The 23020-nt window shown below is 47.1% G+C and overlaps 1 protein-coding gene across 1 annotated transcript; it reads right to left on the bottom strand.

Moving 5' to 3' along the window:
• Positions 1 to 784: 784 nt before the first annotated feature.
• On the bottom strand, positions 785 to 1078 carry LOC149367959 (uncharacterized). Its single transcript, XM_089568420.1, has one exon. The coding sequence runs from the start codon at positions 1062 to 1064 to the stop codon at positions 831 to 833; it is 234 nt and encodes a 77-aa protein (XP_089424546.1). The 5' UTR covers positions 1065 to 1078; the 3' UTR covers positions 785 to 830.
• Positions 1079 to 23020: the final 21942 nt, after the last annotated feature.

Genomic DNA, 23020 nt, shown 5'->3' with positions numbered 1-23020 from the left:
AGCGCTGCTGCGCTTTGCCAGAGCCGAAAAAAGAAGTGTTCAGCTGTATACAGTACTTATAAGCAGTTCTTGGGAATGTTCAAAGTTCTTCTTGAAATACAAACATAGAAATATTGCTGAAGAATGCGGTGATAGATGGTGAATCCACAAGTTCTTCGAGCGAACAGCTCTCTTCCCGAATGGCATAAAGAAAAATGAATAACGAAATGTGTCTGTTTGGAACTTGAATTCCACAAGGGGCTTGTTGTATATGTGCCCGAAGGAAACAGATGCTTACTGCGGTCAATTAGAGCTGATGAAGAAGTATAAGTGTATGCGGCATTGTGTCTCGCTCTGGGTTTGTATACATTAGTTGGAGTTCTGGCCAGAGCACACTGATGGCGCTCACGCTTGTCAACGTTATACGCGCTGTGGATTCACTGGCTGTCTGGGCTGCATGCAAGTACACAAGTCTTTATGCGGCCTATGAATATATATGTTTTACCTATGTGAATCAACAACAACAACCACATTTTTAGGCCATGTGTTTATCATGCTTTCGTTGCAAATCGGTTGTTCCTTCTTTTACAATGATCTGTAAGAGTGATGACAATAATCGCGTGTGTATAGCTTCGCGATCAAGTCTGTTTAAAATTCTCTAAAAATTTGTACGTCTGATTTGAATGAAAACTCTGTAGACACTTTGAAACGAATAACACATAAGTAACACAGACTCTATTGTTGTAAAATTTTAACCATCTCGCTTAGGTAAAATAAATATCTTTATTTCACACGAAGTCGCAAGCGTGTCACGTCAGAATTCCTTCACTAATTCGCTTGTCGTCCTAGCTTCAGCCGTAGAAACCGCGACCGTAGCCTCCTCCGAAGCCTCGGCCGTAGCCTCCTCCGTAACCGCGGCCAAAGCCTCCTCCGTAGCCGCGGCCGAAGCCTCCTCCGTAGCCGCGACCGAAGCCTCCTCCGTAGCCGCGTCCGAAGCCTCCACCGTAGCCGAACTGGGCGGCGGCCAGACTGCACAGGGCGGCGAGCACCACGAGGGCGACCAGGAGGGACTTGCTGCTCATCATGGCTGCTTGGATTGGATCTGCGCATGGGACGGAGAAGCGAAATCACGGGAGAGCACTGACAGGCACTTCTGCTCATGCGGCATAGTTTTGGAATCATTTGAGAGGAACGAGCCATGAGAGACGTATACACCACGAGCGCTCGACACTAACATTTATTCCATCCTTTGACAATATTTCGAGCACGCGTTTCTCTCCTATTCACTCCACACCAAAGCAAAATAAGTAAACTTTACCAAGAGAGCACACTCATGAAGATTGACGCACCTTCCTAAAACATGTAGCACGGAGATAAAACAAGTGGGCTCGGGAGCGCTAAGTTGAGAATTGCATATTTAATAAATAAGAGCATTACTTATACGCATACCGGCTCATTGAAATGAATAAACGTACTTTTTTATTCTACTCACAAGAGCGGACGCTTTCTTAACGCACTCCAACTGCATTGAATTTGCGCTCGCAGAGTGTGTTTTCCTGTACATCCTGTCTGTTTGCTCTCTTCTAGTTTCAGAACGTGTCGCTACATAGCCCAACGTTGCACAATTCTACGCCACGCCTCTTTCCTCTCCCGTTCAGAGGGACGAGTTGAGTTCGGAACGAGGACGTGTTTTTAAATTAATTACAGCAAATTAGACTGCAGGTGCTGCAGTCTAGATTTGTCGTGCTCATCGATCCTATCATCCGATGCTCTAAAGCTCTGTGATCACATGGTTAGTTGCAATATTCGCAAGTTATTACGAGGCGTAACATCCTCGCCATTTGCGTTTTACTCTATGCCGTGCATAGCCTTAAAGTAAAATGCGAGAAAAAGCGAAAAGATGATAAATTGCGACAAAAATTGATTGTGTGCGCTAAAGCGCGTGCAGAAAAGATGCCAGTTACCAATGGAATGTTTCGTTTGGTTTATAGGGTTTAACGTCCCAAAGTGATTCAGGCTATGAGAGACGCCGTAGTGAAGGGCTCCGGAAATTTCGACCACCTGGGGTTCTTTAACGCGCAATGACATCACACAGAACATGGGCCTCTAGAATTTCGCCTCCATCGAAATTCGACCGCCGCGGCCGGGATCGAACCCCCGTCGTTTGGGTCAGTAGCCGAGCACCATAACCACTGAGCCACCACGGCGGCTTTACCTAAGGAAGAATTTTCGCCCATTACGTGACAAGAAACATCGCGAAACGCGCAGTGTTGCTGGGCGCAGCAACTCTGCGTGCGAAGGAATAGTAACGCACTCTGTGCTGCCGGTGCTCACCTGTGGCTGGGGTTGTTGCTAGAGTCAAAGGAGCTGTGTGCTCTGGTGGCTGAAGTGGTGGCGCTTATATAGCGCCCTCAGCGCACACGTGCCGGAGCGTCCTGCGACGCTAGCGCGCTTGTCGGAGGACGACACTGCACCGGGAAAGCCTCGCCCCTTCTGCGGTGGCAACGACCGGAGAGTGTCTCTAAGTCGCCGCGACGCTCCCCCCCCCCTCTTTAGGTAGAACGCGGCGACTGGAGAAAGTAGTTATAAATGCGAAGTGCAGTATAATCTGATTACCCGATGCTGCCGTCAAAATGTGCGATTTGGAAGGCGACGCTCGCGCTTGTATTTAGCACAGTAGAGTTCGTGGTAGTGGACGTCATTCTGTACGCAGGCATGGACGCAGCGACCAATGGTTTCCGTTTGTCATCAGCAAGTGGTGCAGGCCGGGGTGGTTTGCTATCTATGCTTCCGTACGCTACACAAAAGACATGAACGCCTAGGTGGCAAGCGACATATTTTATTCGACGAGTGCGCCACGAGTTAGTTTAGAAAGAAGGGGGGGGGGGGTGATAGGAAACAAGCGCGACTGTTTGACGAGCGATTAGCTCATTTCAAGCACTATATGGCAGAGAAAAAAAATCTAAGAGAAGTTCCTGCTTTTTCTCGACAGCTGTGTCAAGCACCATGTGCTGCCCTCTCTGAATGAGATGACCGAGCTCTTCTTCCGCTGAATGCAACAGGAAAGACCAGCCACTCCACAGTACATGCTGCTGAGAGTACACGAGAGGCCAGATGCTGACGTCCTCGGTTAGGATCTCGTTGTTCGCTGTCGTGAAAATTCTTGAGGCCACTTGGCTGGAACTGAGCGCGAACTTTACCACGAACTTCTCCAGTGGGGAATAGATTTATGGACATGGGAACGACGAATGACAAGGAGGAAAACACACGAGTTCAGACGTACTTGTAAATGTGGCATTGTGCCATTCTTGAATAGACGGCAGGATACGAAGCCATTTAGGACAACTTGGTATGCGTGGATAATGGTGCCAACATCGCAGAACAATTACAGTATTCGAAATGACAGAGCTTCTCGGCTTCCAAGAATATCATGAGGATCATAAGAAGGAGACCGACCTACTACCAGCTGCCGTCAAGGCTTCAACCACAATTGCTATAGCGAATCAGCAAAGAAGCCTATGGCTCGACGAGGAGCATATGATTAAGATGGCAAGTTTGGGAAGCGACGTTATGAAGTCCACATTGAAGATGCGGACACGCACAGAGAGAAATAAACTGCCCTTGTGTCTGACTTTCTATTTTTGGCTGTAATATTGGATCTTCACTTTCTACTAACCTCGGATACAACGAACGCACTTTGCGTGCCCTTCAGGTTGAGTATAATTGGGCTCGCCGGTATACGTCTTTGAGGTATTCTGTGAAAAGTCGAGGAAAACGCACAAGTCATTCGTTCTACGTTTCGGGATTAGTTGGCTCAATCAATATGCAAGAAGCGTTGCCATCGCAGCTCTTATAATAACGAAGTAATTGTCCATTCGAATACGCGCAAGGGCAGCCATGAAAAGAGCTTCCATTCAAACTTCGTAGTTAAAAACTCTTTCAGGTCCGGAGCTCGGACCCGAGACCACGCTTCACCGGAGCAGTCGCTCTACCAGCTGAGCTAACTGGGATGGCTAGTATATGATAGGGTGAAGGCGAATTGATCACCAAGTCGAAGTGGTAACTGTGCTGGTGAGACGTACTGGGGAATTTTTCAACCTGCAGTAGATTTGTAATAAACGAGAAATTACTCACTGGCATCCACCGAAGCGCTGCCAAACTGCTACAAAGAAAAGCTACATCTGCCCATATGATAGGACATCGTTCTTCGAACTTTATTCCCCAGTCAGGGATCTGGGGAATACGAAGCCTATTTCACGGGATGTTGTTTTGTGAACGGAGCACTCCCATCTTGACTGCAAATATGTAAAATAAACCTTCTGTACAGTTTCCTCCATAATGGAGTTCGATACCGTCCTTCGGAGCTGGGACCTGCGGGAAATAACGAGTCAGACAACTCAAGGGCCCCTCCATCCTCAACAGTATTCTTCTGCGTGCGTAGATCTTCGTTCTTGCTATTAATTAAGGGTGAGTAGGCTGTACGGACGTGCCGCATCCCAGGTGCCTTCCTGCAAAGGACTGCAGGCATGGTAACGCTTCCCTACTTCCTAAAGTGCTCGGAGTTGTTTTTCAAAGCACACTACAGTGGGATGAACATGTCAGGTTTCTGCTGCAGAAGCTTAGCAATATCACCGGCTTGTTAAATCGTGATAGATATAACTTACCCACACCAGTCAAGTTATTAGTATATAATTCTTTGTTGCTATCACATGTTCGTTACTATCACCTTGTCTGGGCATCCACCACTGATGGAGACCTAAATAAACTATTCCTAATGCAGAAAAAAATTCTGCAAAAATTCTCTTTCTCGAACTAACTATGCACATCACATGCTGTGTAATACACTTCCGAGGCTACTGAATTTAAGCTTGCACAAGGCATAAATATCTGTAATCTCTCACTAACCGACTTTCAGAATTTTATAAACACTTTCGCTCAACATGCACAATTTCATTGAATTTTTTTTTCCTCTTGAGCAATTTTTGCAAAAGGTTTCTTTATGTATGCGTTGTTTCTTATACATCTTTGTAGCACACCCACAAAATCATATACCAATATCTTCCTATGTGTTTGAGATCAATTGTGGTTTTTTATCAAGTTTCTGTTAAATTTATCAGGTTGTTGAACTTATTAAGCTGACTCAATTTATCCGTTACCGTGTTGTAAGAAACTGTTCACGTGTTTCCTCTGCCGCTGCCTTTGTACTGGGACTGAGGGCCTTTCAAGCTGCTTTATGCAGCTTTTTGCCTCAGTTTCCACTATTTTCTTTAAATGGAAAATAAATTGAATCAAATCAGTCAAATCAAATCAACTTTCTATCAAATATATTGTAGCGCCACCGCTTCTGCTCGCGCGATGAAGAAGAGTTTTGCGAGCACGAGCAGAGCAGAACAGGTTAGGCGCCCGGCTCGAAAGGCAGCCATCATCTTCAGCTCCTCAATGCTTGCACAAATCGCCTTCGTTCATTGAACGGAATCCGCAAATGTGGCCGCACCGCATCCGGTACCACTGTGCGCCACAGTATCATTATCATTATCAGCCTGGCAACGCCCACTGCAGGGCAAATGCTTCCCGTACCTAATCAACGCTGTCCTGTGCCTGGTACGGTACCTTATATATGCAAACTTCTTAAGCTCATTCGTCCACCTTTCCCCACCTCCACCAAGAGGACCGGAGTTCGAATTCTGGTGCCGTGCACCAGGATCCAGCGGATAAAAAAACCGTGCTTCGATGGAATTGCAAAACAAGCATCGTGTGCAGCCTGACATCGGTGGCGAGAAGCGACAATGTACTCCCTCAGCAGAATAGGATTTAGCCGCCTTTGCGTAGCAATTAAGCGCAACCTCCTATGTGAAATAATTTTATAGGTTGTCGCAAATAAATTTCTCCAAGCGAATGGCGTGCGGAAAAGAAGCCTTCAAGTGATTTAACCCAGTGTTGTGCTTTTCTCACTGTCAAAAGGCCGGTCGCTAAGCCATGGAATTATCTCCCGAGTCATCCGAGCCTCCGGATCCGCGACCGTAACTTCTGAAGACTCGACAGTAGCATCTGTATCTTCCAAATCGGCGACCAAATCCACGCATATGAAGCCCCCGTAGCTGATGTGGATGGCAGCCTGACTGCACAAGGTGGCTAGTGCCAGAAGAGTGGCAAGGAAGGTCTTCCTGTCAGAGACATCATGGCTGGTTCTTCTTCAGGAGAACATTGTGATAAAGCAGAGCATAGAATTCAAGGTTTCGGAAAAAAATCCAATAGGTCTGTTTAACACGGGCTTTAAAAACCGAGAGAAGTACTTAAAAGTTCCACTTATATGTGCATCAAAAAGGTCCGTAGAATGGGTATATTAATTTTATTACCGTTTGGCCACAATGTGTTTGGCTAAGGTATCCTTCAATAGATGATTGAGCTGCGTGAAATATGCTCTAGTTGTAGGCACTTGCGGGTCGGATTTAAGCAGGCTTTCTGTATAAGTTCCACTTTTTCAGATGTATATGATACAGCGCAAGCACTGAAAACAATGTAAACAAAACCACGTATCTATGCGAAATATGATTTTAGGTTAAGGCAAAAACGAAGTACCTTTGCATTTATATCCGCTATAAAAGCTTCAAAAATGACACTGTTTCTTTATATCACGCGGCGACGTTAAAAGCAGCCAGGTAGTTTGCGAAGGCGATTGTAAGTGTAATGACTGTGAGGATTCTCGGTAATTCCAAAAAGCACAGAAGTAAACAATAGTTAGAAGAGCACTAAAGAGAACTGAGTCCAATTTGTGTTCTTAGTAGAAATCACTTTTATGCTTCCTTTCGGTTATATTGTGGTTTTACAGAAAGGGAAAAGCGCATGTATGGGGAGAAAATCGGTTTTAAGATTTTCCTACCTCATGTTTCAAAGCCGTGATGTCTATGAATAAAATGACTCAGTGACAACTGATTTGAAGAGAACGGCGGTGAATACATGCCTTCTGTATCCGGGATAACACAGTGTCGGAACACCGCAATTGGCTTGCAAAACCAGCCGGTAGTGGTAATGCAAGTATTTCATTCTTCGGCCTTCTCCTATGTTGTATAATCTGTTTTCGCTTAAAGTGGCTTGTAAATTGGTACAATGCCGTAATATATCCATACAGACTAACTTAAATTTTTCCTAAGTGTCCATTCACGGGCACCTCTAGCTATGCATGAAGCCCTCACGATTCCTCTAAGCGTTTTCTGCACAGCGCCAAAGGCCAGTGGTCACAAATGCTCACCTATCTTGAGCCCTGCACGAGCTCGGGCTGCCGGGCCGGACCTTGAAACGTGCTGTTTCACCGGATCTCTGCAGAGACTGTAGGTGAAGTTGCGGGCTTGGCCAGGCTAGAGCTTGAATTAGCGGGTCATTGCTGGATTCGGCCCACACATAGAGAGGCCATGTGTGGTTTCTGACTCATTTTTGGTGGCTACTTCTGGAGTAGACTTGGGGTGTTTTAGCAGTAACGTGGATGAAAACCGGCCATGATGTTGCTGAAAGCAAATTTAATGAAGGCTTTTTAATTAATTCTGCTGTTTACGTAAGTTTTACTTTAAATGCGGGAGTAATTGTTCAAACCGGTCAATAGAAACTAACTGGTCTTTCATAAACTACAAAATGCATCAACTGATAGATAAGCACATCCCTACTATCGCCATCCCCGAAAAAATCCTTGTCGCTGTTGTTTAATAACGAACTGAAGCGCCTCAACAGCAAAAAGAAAATACTTTTGCGAACCGCCAACCGCGGATACCGCTTGCGCGTGGTAAGTCTGCGAAAAAAACATTCCAATCTCCAGCAAGCCAAACGAAAAGTTCATTTTTTAATCAGTATTGCCGTCCATGCTGCGCATCAGCCCTATCAAGTTTTGGAAAACTGTTAACCCTATACGCCGCAAGCCTCTAACGTTAGAAAACGATGACAACAATTTCAATCCGGAACAAGATATCTGTTGCACTCTTAGTTCTTTTTTTACTAAAGAATCTGACGGTGAAATAAAATACTTCGCTGTCTTTGATCAACCGGCTATGGCACACATTTTGTTCTATGTTAACAGAATTATGAAACTAATCGAACCGTTGAAAGCGTCACCTTCATCTGGCGTTAATGACTTAAGCTCTTAAGTCCTAAAATATACTAAGAAGATTGTTAATGTTATTTGTGCCACCTTTTCAATAGCCCGCATCGTCAGGTGTGCTGCCACAAGACTGGGAAATCGGTAAGACCGTTCCAGTCCCCGAAATAGGTTCATTGTTTACACAAAAAACTACCGCCCTAACTCTCTCTAAAGCAACTGTTCAAAACTAATGGAATGTGTCATTTATTCTCACATCACCACACTTCTAGTCTCCGTCAACTTTTTAATTTCAACTAACGTAATGTTTTCAAAGGAGTTCCCTTTGATTCCCAACTAGCCCTATTTATCGAGGACCTTAAGTTTGCATCTTAACCAGACCATTCCTCTTTACACGCTCTTCCTTGAGTAACACGGAAAGCCGAGATAGTTGGTAGGACATTATGTGGAAAGAGCGCGAAACACAGCGGACGAGGAAGAGGAGGGGACGAGCGCTGGTTGCGTCCTGTCTCTTTTCTAGTGCGCTGTGTTTCCTGCTGTTTCCACATAACGCTCTCCCTTGACTTTGAAGAAGCCTTCGATGATGTACCGCACAAAAGCTTGCTACTTAAACTCTGTCGACTAAACCATAATCATTCGGCAATGGAGTCGCTTCAAAATTTTCTGACTACCATAAAGCAATTCGCCTATGCTAACAAATCGTCGTCCCCTCGTTCTCAGGTTACTTCAGGTGTTCCTCAGGGCACAGTGTTTGCACCGTTGCTTTTCCTCATTTACAGTAACAATCTTCGCTGTAACGTTACCTCTAACACGTGGCTATTGTCGCCGATTGTGTGCACTGACGCCGACATCACTGTGCACTGACGCCGACATCACTGTGCACTGACGCCGACATCCTTCAACAAGACCTAACCGGAATCGAAACTTGGCGCAAACAATAGTTAATGTCGCTGAATATTGCAAAAACAAGCATGATTTATTTTTATCGCAGGCAATCCCCCATTCCCGATAACTATGCTCTTTTCTGGTCTGAGGTGTCTTCCTATCTCAGCTGTAAGTACCGGGGCATTACTTTAACTCATACACAAACATGGTCTTCATCTATCAGGAACATCGCTAATGTCTCTAACCGCACCCTTGGCTTTCTACGTAGTAGTCTTCGTTTTGTTACTCTCCATCAAATTAGTAGCTTACCCCTTATGTTACCCCTTATCAGAATTTGCTTCAGCAGTATGGCACCCTCTTCAGTCAAACCACTCACTAACCTTTCAAGAAGTAGAAAAACCCGCTATCCACATCATTTATTGCCATTACGCAGATTATACTAGCGTGTCTTGATTAAAATCAAGAGCATCCTTTTCTAATGGTGAAACGGGGAAAAAATATGTCTGTCATGCCTCTTCTATATGTATTATGATTCGTCTCAACGAGCATGTATCATATCAGAAGCACATCGTCTCTCCAGCCGGACTGACCGCAACAAGACCGTGTACCCTCCCCCTGCAAGAACTACAACTTATTTCCAGCCTTTTCTCGTCAAATAATCCCTGGACTGCTACAATCTCCCTCCTTAAGCCATACAGCTTACCAACCGCATAATATTCAAGAAAAAGATCGAGGACATCATCTTATAATCTCTCACACCCATCCCTCATTGAATTCCGTATACCCGGCGCTTTACAGGTAGTAAATAAATAAATAAATTACTCATTGCCATTAACCCAGATGCAGTTAAGCGGCTACAATGGAAAGATATACACCTTCCACAGAACCTTCGGAGTGAAAGAAAATTTGTCCTTGTCTGGGGTCGTCCTCCGACTGTTTCCGGGATAATCAGCCTCCGGTTACACATTCCTACGCTCTCGCTATGCGCTCCTCATCGTTTAAGGGAACTACCCTTCGGGTGATTCCCGCTGCAACCGTCGTCCACATGCGCATTACGCTTTCGCCCTATGCCTCCATCCTTCCGCAGTAACCGGTCGTGCGGTAAAGGTTTTTTTATGCTCTTGAAGTACTCTCCTCCTGACGTGGTGACCACACCCTGGTTTAGCGGTCCCTTCGCTCTCGCCACATCCTCTCCTTCCACGGTAATCACCTTCCAGAAGGTTCCAGCGGTAAACACCCACCAGTTACGCCGACGACTATGACGTACTACGACATACTACTGCTACTAATGAGACGAACAAAAACACCCAGGAATGGACGCTTAACAGCGATCGCCTTAATAAAAGAATAATCGATTCAGCTTGTTTAGGGCAAATGCGACTTAGGTGCGCAAGCAGTAGTTGTGCTTAGCTTAATTTGATTACTAATGGCTCCACCTTAAGGATATTATGTGATAGCTTAATAGCTTAAGGCCGAAAAGGAGGAATTGTTCAGTCTAAAATTTCATTCATAGACCACTGGGAGTCCTAATACCACTGCTGGCACAGCGGTGCTGCAGGTAAGCGATGCGCTACTGCCCTGCAATCGATCAGTGGCGCTTGTGAGACGCCAGTTGCTTTTCCCGAACAACCACTCGTGAGCAATCAATAATTGAACTGCCACTTGCCACGGTGGACAGGCATCAAAAAGTCATATGACCTAGGCGACCCAACAGCAATCTAGGGGGACCGCCTAGGTGGCAGGTTGGACATCTAGGATAAGTTTTCCGCCACCCGATGGGCACAGGAGCTCACTGACAAAGGTTTTAAGCAGCCGAGTGGTAGGTGCAGCGCTCACGCATTAAAAGCAAAAGTATAAAATAGAGCAGCGACTTTCTTAGTGGAGGGTTTTAACGCCTGAGCCTTGGCACATGGAGCACTGCATCGGTGGTTTGAGTTCAATTATCACTGCGCGCACGCCATCGGAGCTACCAGAAGACGCTTCGCATCTGCTCGGTTTTCTTTTTGCTACGGCTCACGACTAGACATTTGAAGCCTCACAAGAACCGCTGGAGAAGAACCTTTATTCTAGAGCTCGAAGTGCCGCCGTCTCCTCTTGGACTAACTACAGTGGCCTGAGGTCATTAAAACTTGGAGGGGCACTAAGCTCCGCTTCGAGGCGTATGACGTGATAGCGTAATGGGTTAATTCCCATATGTTCAGAATTCGTCATCCTCTACTTTACATTTACATCTGAAGCCTCTGAAATTGTCCGCCTTGAGGGCCGTGATGGTGCAATGGGTTAATTCCCATATGTTCAGAATTGGTAACTCTCCACTTTACATTTACATTTGAAGACCCTGCGAGTCCTCATATCACTTCTGGTGCAGTGATGCAGCCGTTTACTGATGCGCCACTGCCCCGAGATGGCGACTGTTGCTACCAGTGAGCCTTGTCCAACCCGGGTTGCTCGTCCCGAGCGACAAATCATTCACTTAACTGCCACCGGCTGCGGTGCGCAGTTTGCTCACAATCCGGTGGGTCGGTTGTGGTTCCGCCTCAAGTTCTGTGACCTAGGTAGCCCATCTGACTCTTAGGTTGCATCTGTGGGGATTTTTCGTAGAATTTTCGCTCACGGTAAGCGACGACGAAGACGAAACCAGATTTTCTGCGACACGAGATTGTTACCAACTTAACGATACCGCGCTAATATAGGTGGCCCGGGCAGGGCCCGAGCTCGGAGTCGTGGGCCTGGACCAAGCTGTGGCTGGTCTCGGGCCTCAGAATGCAGTCTGTGCAATGCTTACACTTATCGGCCTGCACAATAACAACTTGAAGCGGGCCTGAGCGCGTTACTGCTGCGCTCATACATATACCGCACACGTTCCGACATCTGATGCACGCGCCGCTCAAGGCTGCACTCCAGTAAAAAAAAAGTCCCGTGGCGCACTGAGGCACGTTCGCTGTCCGTGGGAGAACTCTGCGAGAGCGGTGACCGGCAGCGAGACTTAGCGGAAGGCACGTAACAGGAAGGCAAATAGACGTGCGTCTTGTTCTTCTTAAGCATTGTGCAATGTGCCTTCCCCTGATTTCTCGCGGAATCGCTCCTGAGGCACCTTGAGCCAGCTGAGAAATCTTTCATCGTCAGAGGTCAAGTGCAATGACAGGGACATGGATAACGATACTACTACAAGTAGTCCGTGAACGCTACTGAGCTAATTCCCGTGCCCGAATACAAATATCTTGACGTTATCTCTACCCGCTATTAATCATGGCACCGCCATATCCAAAAAATTAGAGCCAAAACATGCAAGACAGCACGTTTCCTGCGTCGAAATACTAAACGGTTCCTTCAGGAATTTGGCAGCAATTGTACACACCATATATTAGGTCTCTACTCGATGATGCTGGTACCGTTCGGGATCCCTGGCTCAAAAATGGCATTCAGGAAGTAGAACGGGTGCAAAATTTAGAGGTTAGGTATGTTTTCGAAATTTACACCACACAGTTGAGTGTTACACATGCTAAGGACCGCCTAGGCTGGATGTCATTAATGCTAAGGCTGAAATTTTTGTCACAATATTTTTAGTTCTCGAAGAGGTATGTGGCGTGATAAGTATATGTTTCCTCCTGATTGTTTTTTTTATGACGAGAACATGTCAATAAAATTAGAGAAATAACGTGCAAGACTTATTTAAGATGCCATTTTTTCCCCGGACAATTTCGGATTGGAACCAGTTACCCGAAGGTGTTGCCACCCTCCACTATTATGCCATTTATGGCGCTGTAAGTACTCTGATAAATAAATAAATAAATAAATAAATGTGCTTGTGCTAACATGTTGGGGGCGCCGCCAGTTTGCGCATTCTGCTCAGGTATGATGGCTTGCTGCGAAGCAGACCGCGGCGGTTGACTCGTGCCTCTGCGAAAGCTTGCAAGGCATTATTCAACTTCTGACTATCAAACTGACGGACGACGAGACGGTACGATAGTATTAAAAAAAATTAGGTAGAAGTTTACTTCCCAGCATGCCTGAAAATGCACAAAAATTAAAACCTAGTCTAAGTAAAATCAAAGGCAAGGCTAGCGAAATACTAGGTTTGGTGAAATATGAAAGGATCTTTACGATTAAGCAGCGCAACCGAGTAGAATACTCGGCAACCCTCTAGGCTGGTATATCGGTCGCTACCGCACAAGTAACAACAGGCAGACGCGGCCGTTGAAGCCCCATAGCCCCCGGTATCAATTCACAACAGATAAATATATAGAACTACCTCTTCTCCCTTTAAAACCGCAGCGTGAATTATTCTTTTAACAGCGAGTTCCTTTTTTTATATTGTTTGCTTTTTTACACGCGGGTACAACGTATCCATACCATTTCACCGTTGTGCATAAAGGCTCGTAAATAGCCAATTTTGACATTATTATAATTGGTCACAGTAAGTAGTGAAGCTTTTACGCCTACATTGAAACTATTTTTGTGTCTCGACTTGTGCGCTTTCTTTTCTTTCTGTTACTCCTAAGAAGCTATGAATGTAGAGCGCGACCCACTCCTCATATATGGTCATTAATCCATTAAAACTATTGCGGATCTTTTAAGGCAGATCTTTATTGAGCTTCGATTCGCGACATGCCTGAAAACGCCTGAGCAGCTTTGTTGCGTCATGGTCTTACTTTTCTGGCTGAGAACAATAAATAAACGCATTATCTCATTGCTACACGTGAAGAGGACACTAAAACTCCGCCTCAAAGGTATGACGCGGTATGGCAGGTGGCGCCACCGGTGGGGCTTGTGGGACCGAGGTTGCTACCTATCACGGTCAACGAAGAATTTCACTCCCACCTGCCACGGCGGGCAGTTTTCTCCCAATCCGGTGGGCTTGTTGTGACGACGCCACAGGGTCATGTGACCTAGGCGGCGCAACCAGGTTGCTTCTTTGGAAATTTTTTCGTGTAATTTTCACTCGCGGCTAACGGCGCCGACGACAACGCAGGCTTTTCAGCGACACGGGTTCTTAAACGTTATCGCTCGAAAATGGCAGCAGTCCTTGAAACCGAATCCGCACAGGAGAAAGTTTTTTTCCCGCCGCGGTGGCTCAGTGGTAAGGCGCTCGTCTACCGGGCCGGAGTACCCGGGTTCGAACCCGATCGCGGCGGCCGCGTTTCGATGGAGGCGAAACGCAAGAGGCGCCCGTGTGCTGTGCGATGTCAGTGCACGTTGAGAGAGAGATGAAACTTTATTTACAGAGGAATTCGGGGCACGCCCCAGGGTCCCCGCACGACCCCACTGCACTCAAGTGTTTATGTTCCGAAGGTCCATAACACTGGCAGCACGGCCGGTGGCGATGGTCTGCACGGCCGGGTCCTCCGAGCGCAGCAGGGTCTCCCAGTCATCCCAGGTCTTGAGGTTCTCTAGGTCCCGCGGGGGAGGGTCCGCCGGGCAGAGGGAAAGGATGTGGAGGGAAGAAGCGAAGGGTTCTGGGCATAGAGTGCATGCCGGAGTGGGGAAGGAGGGATGATAATGGGCTAGGGTAAGGGGTGAAGGTAGTGTGTGTGTCTGTAGTCTGCGCCAGAGTGTTGCGTGTTTGTTATCTAGGGAGGGGTGGGGCGGGGGGTAGAGCTGGCGTAAGGCTCTGTGCGCCTGGGTCAGCTCACTGAATGAGTGCATGCGCTCCTTCGTGAATCCCCGATCAGAGGCCACCTGAGCCCGGTTTAAAGAACCTCGGGCTAAAAGGTTGGCGGCCTCGTTTCCGGGATTCCCGGAGTGCGCGGGCACCCATATCAGCTCCACTTGTCGGGGCGGGCGGGCATCGGGCGAGTCCAGTATGCCAAAAGCAGGGACATGGACTCGGCCTCGAGCAAAATTTAGAATCGCAGTTTTAGAATCGCTTAAAATGTACCGGGCTTCCGTGCGGGTTATAGCAAGGGCAATGGCGGCTTCCTCTGCAGCCTCTGGGGACGTGTCTGGAGGGAGAGGTAGTGTGAGGAGGGCGGATAAAGAGGAGTCCACCACAGCTGCTGTCGCTTCATCACCCGTGCAGGCAGCGTCCACCCACACGGCGTCCGGCTGGGGGCCGTACGCTCGATGAAGTGCCTTCGCACGGGCTCTGCGGCGCTACTCATTGTGGGACGGGTGCATATTCCTCGGGAGCGGCCTGATGAGGAGCTCTCGGTGAAGGGATCGTGGGATGGCGAGGAGGGTTGGGTCGTTGGCCGGTATTTTGATTCCGAGGGTGTCCAGGATATACCGACCTGTGGAGGTTTGTGTGAGCCTGATGTATTGGGCCTGTCGGTGGGCCTCCACCAGTTCCCCGATCGTATTGTGGAGGCCCAGGCCTAGTAATCTGTCTGTGGGTATGTTGAGGGGAAGGTGAAGTGCTACCTTGAATGCCTTGCGAATCAAAGCATCCAAAGCGTTTATGTCATGTTTGGATAGGTGTAAGTATGGGGTAGTGTACAGCACACGCCTGAGGACAAAGGCATGAATGAGGCGACATAGGTCGCGCTCCTTCATGCCTCTATGACGTCCCGAAACCCTGCGGATGAGGTGCGATATCGCGCCTACAACCTGCTTGAGTTTCTTGAGGGTGGTGGTGTTTTTGCCATCGTTCTGGATGTGCAGGCCCAATACACGGAGGGTTCCAACCCCAGGTACCGGGTCACCATTCAGTTTAATGGCAATGGGGGAGCGGGGGCAGCGGTGGTTCTTAGGCCGGATGAGGAAGAGTTCGGACTTCTCTGGGGAGCAAGACAGTCCGATGGTCTGTGCGTAATTTTGGGTGAGGGTGGGTGCTTCCTGTAAGGTGTTCTCTATGTCTCCGTCACTGCCGTGAGTGGTCCACAGGGTGATATCGTCGGCATAAAGAGTGTACTTCAGGTGGGGAATAGTGGCCAATTTTCGGGCGAGGGGGATGAGGGTAATGTTAAAGAGAAAGGGAGAAAGGACGGACCCTTGAGGGGTGCCGATACTCTGAAGAGTGTAGGAGGGGGAAGACAGAGGGCCGAAGTGTATCTCAGCTGTGCGGTCAGTGAGGAATGCTTGAATGTAGGCATACGTGCGCACACCCACATTCAAGGGGGATAGAGCAGTCATGATCGCCTGATGTTCAATGCGATCAAAAGCTTTGGAGAGATCCAAAGCTAAGACTGCCTTGGTGTGACCCGGAAGAAGCGGGTCGAAAATGTCGTGTGAGAGTTGCAGCATAGCGTCCTGTGCGGATAGATGGGGGCGAAACCCTACCATGCTATGCGGGTAAAGATTGTTGTCCGCCATGTGACTTGTGAGTCTCGCTAACACAACATGCTCTAGGAGCTTCCCAAGGCATGAGGTTAGCGAAATAGGGCGAAGGTTTTGAAGTGTAAGTGGTTTGTTGGGTTTAGGTATGAATATTACCTTCGCGTGGCGCCAGGACTGCGGGAGGTTACCCTCCCTCCAGCACTGGTTGAAGTATTTCGTAATGTGGGTGATCGATTGGTCATCCAGATTACGGAGCATGGAGTTTGTGATTTGGTCTGCACCAGGTGCGGAGTTGGCGCGGAGAGTCAGGAGGGCCGCTCTGACTTCCGTCTCCGTGATGTCGGTGTCGAGTGTAGGATTTGCTTGTCCTGTGTAGTGCGGTAGAGGTATGGGGCCGCCTGGAGATGTGTACATGGTTCGAAGTGTGTCTAGAAGGGTGTCGGGATCGTCAATGTGTTCATGTGTGAGGCGTGTCACGTGGTGCTGTGTTGCTGATTTGGTGCGCGTGGGGTCAATGAGGTGTCGGAGGAGTTGCCATGCGCGTTTGCTGGACAGGTTTCCGGCGATGCCGTCACATATCTGTCCCCAGTTGGATCGGCAGAGCTCCTCAGAGTGCTGTTGGATTTGTGTCTGCAGCGCGGCCAGCCGCTAGTGCACGTTGAAGATCCCCAGGTGGTCTAAATTATTCCGGAGACCTCCACTACGGCACCTCTTTCTCTCTTTCTTCTTTCACTCCCACCTTCCTCCCTTCCCTTACGGCGCGGTTCAGGTGACCGCCGAGATATGTGAGACAGTTACTGCGCCATTTCCTTTTCTCAAAAACCAATTTACATTTACATTTAAAGTTTTTTCTTACTGCGAAAGCAGTATTAGCCTTCTACTCCTCAAAATCCTAATGTGGACATGAAGCCGCTGAGGTAGTGATGAAAGAAAAGGAAAGGCGCAACATTGGCTCCCTGGGTCAGTGGACACCTCAATCTCGCTTTCAGCTAGGTGGTAGTAATGGTAGATTTACGCTGCATGCGTTGGCGTTGACAGTGTTGTAGCAGAAACGTGGCCGACGCCGTTGATTTGGTTCGAACAATCAATCAATCAATCAATCAATCAATCAATCAATCAATCAATCAATCAATCAATCAATGGATTTTATTTTTGCATAAAGGAAACTGGGTGCATTCTGGGCTAAAAGCTGCTCAAGCAGCTTGACAAGCCCAAGAGGCCACTAAATGACAGTAGCAGTCGAATAGAAGGCAGAGCTACAAGATATAGCACCAATAATCATCAAATAATAAGTTCGCAAAAATTTAGAACTCTTCACTTTAAGCCAGCCGCGGTGACTCAGTGGTTATGGTGCTTGGCTGCTGAGCCGAAAGACGCGGGTTCGATCCCGGCCGCGGCGGTCGAATTTCGATGGAGGCGGAATTCTAGACGCCCGTGTACTGTGAACCCCAGGTGGTCGAAATTTCCGGAACCCTTCACTACGGCGTCCCTCATAGCCTGAGCCGCTTTGGGACGGTATACCCCAATAAACCAATAAGGTTCACTTTAAAATGTCCTAGTCTCGATCATTTAGATGAAAGCCGTATTAGTTGTCGCTTGGGTGAGTGGGCATATCAATCGCGCTTTGAAGTACTTCGCGAGGGTGTCCACCTGAAAAACAATGCTTTCACACAAAATTTCGTGCTCAGCAGTGCTTAGTGCTAAACCGCTAGCCATTTTTTTTAATAGAAGTGTCTACAATTAAGTGGCCCTAATTGTGTTTTTCTTATGCCATCTGCACTAATTAATAAAAAAACAAAAACGCTTAATCAGAGCTGTAAATCGTAACCTTTTAAGTTCGTCTATAATTAGTCAAAAATTGAATGCTCAGACTAGCACAAATATTAATGCAGAGATTGACTGACCACACATTGAGTGTCATTAAATCTTGCATTGCCAAAGCTTCCACTGATTCGAAGACTTATTATTTTCCTCCTGTACGCCCTTGGGTCACGCGTGTGATTTTGGCTAGCAAGTAAATTAAAGTCAAGTGGTTAAAGAAACAGGAAACACCAGAATTCAAAGTTAAATCCTACTAACGCAGCTAATGCAAACTGTGCTGAAATGAAATTCTGAACTGATGTAGAACAAGCCAAAACGTTGTCACTATGGTTTCATTAAAGGAACCAACTCACTCGAAACGAAATGTGGCATATAGTTAATTCAGTAATTCAAAATTGCAACAATGATTACATATTGCCCGATATTGCATCATCGATTAGTACTACACAAAGCTTAGCGGATGAGTTCAATCAATATTTCTGCAACATACGCCTACGTCCAGCAATTTCAAACCAAGCTGGTTGCGTTCGAGGCTCCTCAGTTGCCAGATTCTGTTGCTCAGACATTAGTCTCTGATCACTTCACCAGCGATGAAATTATTTCTGCTCTTAAAGCTGCAACGCACGCAAACACGCAGGGGAAAGATAAGATTCTCAATTTTATAATGAAATAGTATATTGAGCAGCTGAGTGAGCATTTACCTAAATTATCTCATGTTTCCTTTTATGTGGCTACATATCCCGACATATTAAAATATCTGAAGTTGCAACTATTTTTCAGTTAAGGAACGAAAATGTCCTTCACAATTATCGTCCAATATCAATACTTTCTGCTCTAAACAGTGTTTAAGAAACTCTCGGTTAATTGTTTCGTTAGCTCTCCACACGAATTCAACGTTTTAGCAAATAGTCAACACGGATTTCAAAAAAAGAGATCTACTTCAATTTCTGGGCAGTGATTGAGTTAATTCGTAAGCAGGAAACTTAAAATAATTAAAAAACAGAATCGGCACTTTTACTGACGTTAGGAATCCATTCGATTCAGTAAATCATGCTATGAGTTGGCCTCAGACATAGACAGGTATGGGTATATAGGACTATCTCAGCAGTTTCGTTGCACCTTTCCGTGCGAAAACAATGTATAAAAATAAGCTAAACTCTAATTTTAATTCCCTTCGCATCTAAATTCGCGCGGAGTCCCGCAGGGTGGAGTGCTGAGCCCAAATCTTTTCAACATAGCTCTCGTCAGCCTGGTTGACTCATTGCCACAATCAGTCCAGATCTCAATATACGCCGATGATATCTGTATTTGGGCATCAAGCGTGACCCGTCCCCAAGTTCGTGCGAGACTACAAAAGGCCGCAACGATACTGACGTTATACCTTCGTCAGCAGGGCCTAAATATTTCAACCGAGAAATGTTCCCTCGTGGCGTTCACGCGAAAAAAATGACAAGTTACCCCATATATATTAATGGCAACGCCATTCCCTATGAGAAAAACCATCGCTTCCTTGGCGTTCTTATCGATAGGAACCTCTCGTGGAGTCCCCATCTTTACGACATGCGAAAGAAACTGACAGCGATTGTTCATATTCTCTCCTTCCTCGGGGGAAAGTCCTGGGGTGCATCTGTACGCTCGATGCTTCAACTGTACCGTTCGCTGTTCCTGGGATACATGCGGTATAGCTTTCCCATTTTAAACAATATCAGAAAGACAAACCTTCAGACACTTCAAAGTGTTCAAGCGCAAGCTCTACGAATCTGCCTTGGGCTACCTAAATGTGCCTCAACGGCAGCCACTATTCTTGTCGCTGGGGAGCATCCTGTTACTTCATACATTGCTGTTGAAACCATGAGAACACACATTCGGCACCTCACGCGAGTTCCGAGTCATCATCTTGCAGCTCTTCCCGTACTCAGACCACATACTGCATTTGCAAATGTAATTCAAGCTCACCGTGCTTATCTTCCTTCGCAGTTCGCCCACTCATCAAGATCATGCTCACCTATATGGAGTCTCCATGAACCCCGGGTGCACCTATCTATTCCCGGAATTAATAAGAAATCTGATTTATCATTGCTCGCTCTCAAGCAACTGACACTGCATCATTTGCATTTTAACCATACACACCGCATACATGTCTACATAGATGGCTCAGTGACTTCAACAAGCTCTGCTGGGTCTGTGGTGATACCGGCCAGGTCTATTTTAATGAAGGTGAGGACTACCTACCTCACCTCTTCAACTGGTGCAGAACTAGCTGCCCTACGGGCTGCAGTTCAGTTCATTAGTCAGGAATCTGCACATGACTGGACAGTTTTCACCGACTCTAAAGCAGCCCTTCAAGGCCTGCAAACTGCACTACGCCGTGGGTCTCACGAACAACTCGTTGCCGAAATCCGCAAGCTCTACCATGACGCCACATTGAAAGGACATAACATAATTTTCCAGTGGCTGCCGGGCCACTGCGGCATTCATGGCAATCACCAGGCTGACGAAGCTGCCCGTTCTGCCCACAATGACGGAATCCCCGTTAATATCCCCGTAACGAGAGCTGACGCAGCGTGTGGGCTTCGTTCCTTGAGGCTGGAGCTCACACTTCCAGCGTGGAACTCTGGTGTGTTGTGCAACCGTCGCCTCAGGACTTTGGACCCTGGACTGCGCCTCCGTCTTCCGTGTAATGTAGCGCGTCGTGAAGCAACACTACTGTGTCGTTTATGGCTCGGTGTTGCCTTCACGAATAAGTATGCTATCCGGATCGCGATGGCCGACAGCCCTTCTTGTGTGAACTGCGCCTGTGATGAGACAATCACCCGTATCTTGTGTGAGTGCCCTGCCTTTGTAGCCGAAAGACATAAGCTGCGATGTGCTCTGGACCGCCTGGACCCTCGCCCTTTCACAGAGGCCAAGATCCTCGGTCCGTGGCCAAAACAGTCAACTGCCATCAAGGCTTACAAGGCACTCTTTCGCTTTTTGAGAGCGACTGCCTTAATTGACAGACTGTGATTATTTCCCGTTACTTCTCTCTTTCCTCTTTAATTCCCCTCATTCCCTTCCCCTGTGCAGGGTAGCCAACCGGAATCCTTCTGGTTAACATCCCTGCCTTTCCCTCTCTCTCTCTCTCTCTTGATGATCTTCTGGATTCTCTGAATTACGGCTTGACTGTTATGTATGCCGATGATACTGACCTTTTCTCCTCTAGCCACGACTTGAATATGATATTACGTCCAAAGAATAGAACCTTTATTTGATATCCAAATGATATTTAAGACAAAAATTCAATATGAATAGCCCAAAAAGTAAGAACGTGACCTTTTCTGGTCCTTCTAAAATCCCGCATATGTCATTACAGTTGAGAATTAATAGTTTTCTTTCAAAAGCTGATGAACATATATATCTAGGTGAAACTCTGGAATTAACATTTAACTTTAATTTGAACATAATGAAATTAGCCTGCAATCTAAGATATTCCTGTTTAGTCCTATATGAAGCCAGAAAGTTCTTTTCCCTTTGCACGCTAAAACTCAGTATTAATGCCTTTTCCACTGCCAAATGGCATACTGTGTTCCATTTTGGGGACTAACTTATATTATGCAGTTAAATTAAATACTGACATTGAGAAAAGAGGCACTTATATTGCAACACATAGTAAATCCTTCGACTGATCCGCTGCACTTCTCAGTTATTTAAACATTATACCGTTCTGTGCTACCCAGGATTATAAACTTATACAAAATTTCAATCATGACATCCGAATACCGTGTTCTTATTTTATACATCCATCCCATCAAGCAAAGAATTAAGGCGAAAGCCTTTAATGGCTCATACTCCCGCCTGTCCGTCTGGCGTTACATCCAGCGCCTGGATGACGGGTGTTCACCAAGGTGTGTGAGACAGTTACTACATAATTCCTTTCCTCAAATACAATTTTCATTTTCTTCATTACGGCGCATCTTTTTCTGCAGATGGTTTAGAAGAACGTCAATTCGGGCTAGATGGTGCATTATTTGAGACAGAAAAGGAAAATAGCGCTGAAAAAAGACGTACACAAGAAACATGGCAGCGCAATAGCGCAAGTCCTGTGTCAGTCTTTATGTGTACGTTTTTTTGCAGCGCTATTTTCCTTTTCTATCTTTTTCTCTCTTATTCCATTACCACTTCCTCCCTTCCTCTACGGTGCGGATCGGGTGTCCACCGATATGACAGAGAATATTGAGCTCCTGGATGACGGGTGTAGACAGAGATATGCGAGGCAGTTACTGTGCAATTTCCTGTCCTCAAATACAATTTTCATTTTCTACATTACGGCCCCTCTTTCTTCTTTCACTCGGGGGGACACCACCCGCGTCAGAGCGGTGCAGACGTGCGTCGCATGCGCTCCCGCCAAGCAGCTGTTTTTCGGCGTTCAACTTGGGCCTGCGGGCCGGAAACTACCGCGAACAGATCCGGATTCTCCCTCCGTGCAAGGGGACACTGGATTTCGGGCAGACGGTGGACTATTTCACATTTCATGGGACTTTTCACCTCTCGGACGCGTGAGAGCTAGCTAGGCCTAACGCCCAGACCTAGCGTAGCTACCCGTGCATCGACGGGAGCCGGCCCCTGGGGCGGCCCCGTGACCACCACGATGATCAACGCCATCGACGGAGATGAACTGGCACCCTCGGAATTTGAGAACGGTGAGTGGGAGACCGTTCTCAGCATGCACGACCGCATGATGAAAAAAGGCGGGAAGCCTGGAAACGCCAGCGGAAACGCTGGCACGAACGCCGCCGCGAATTTCGGCGGGAACGCTGGCGATCACGGCGCCGGGCAGAAGAAATCGACTGCCACTCAGAAAAAGAGGCAAGACCCGAACATCCGAAAAAGGGCACCAATGCCGAAGCTCCCGGAGAGCGACTATAAAATAATCTTCAGGCCCAGAGGCTGGAACTTGAACGATTACGTGCCACGTCACCTACTGCAGGCCACCTGCGCGGCCGCGAAACTACCATACGGAGATGTCCTGGACGAAGACACTTCAAGAATCAACTCCGT

This window comes from Amblyomma mixtum, chromosome 1 (assembly GCF_055824585.1).
Source record: "Amblyomma mixtum isolate Tamu chromosome 1, ASM5582458v1, whole genome shotgun sequence".
NCBI lineage: Eukaryota > Metazoa > Arthropoda > Arachnida > Ixodida > Ixodidae > Amblyomma > Amblyomma mixtum.
Note: the sequence above shows the minus strand (reverse complement) of the source record. Positions and strands in the feature narration are given on the sequence as shown.

Excerpts from the sequence above, each read along its gene's own strand:
- LOC149367959 (XM_089568420.1), bottom strand. The coding sequence starts at position 1,064 with ATGATGAGCAGCAAGTCCCTCCTGGTCGCCCTCGTGGTGCTCGCCGCC.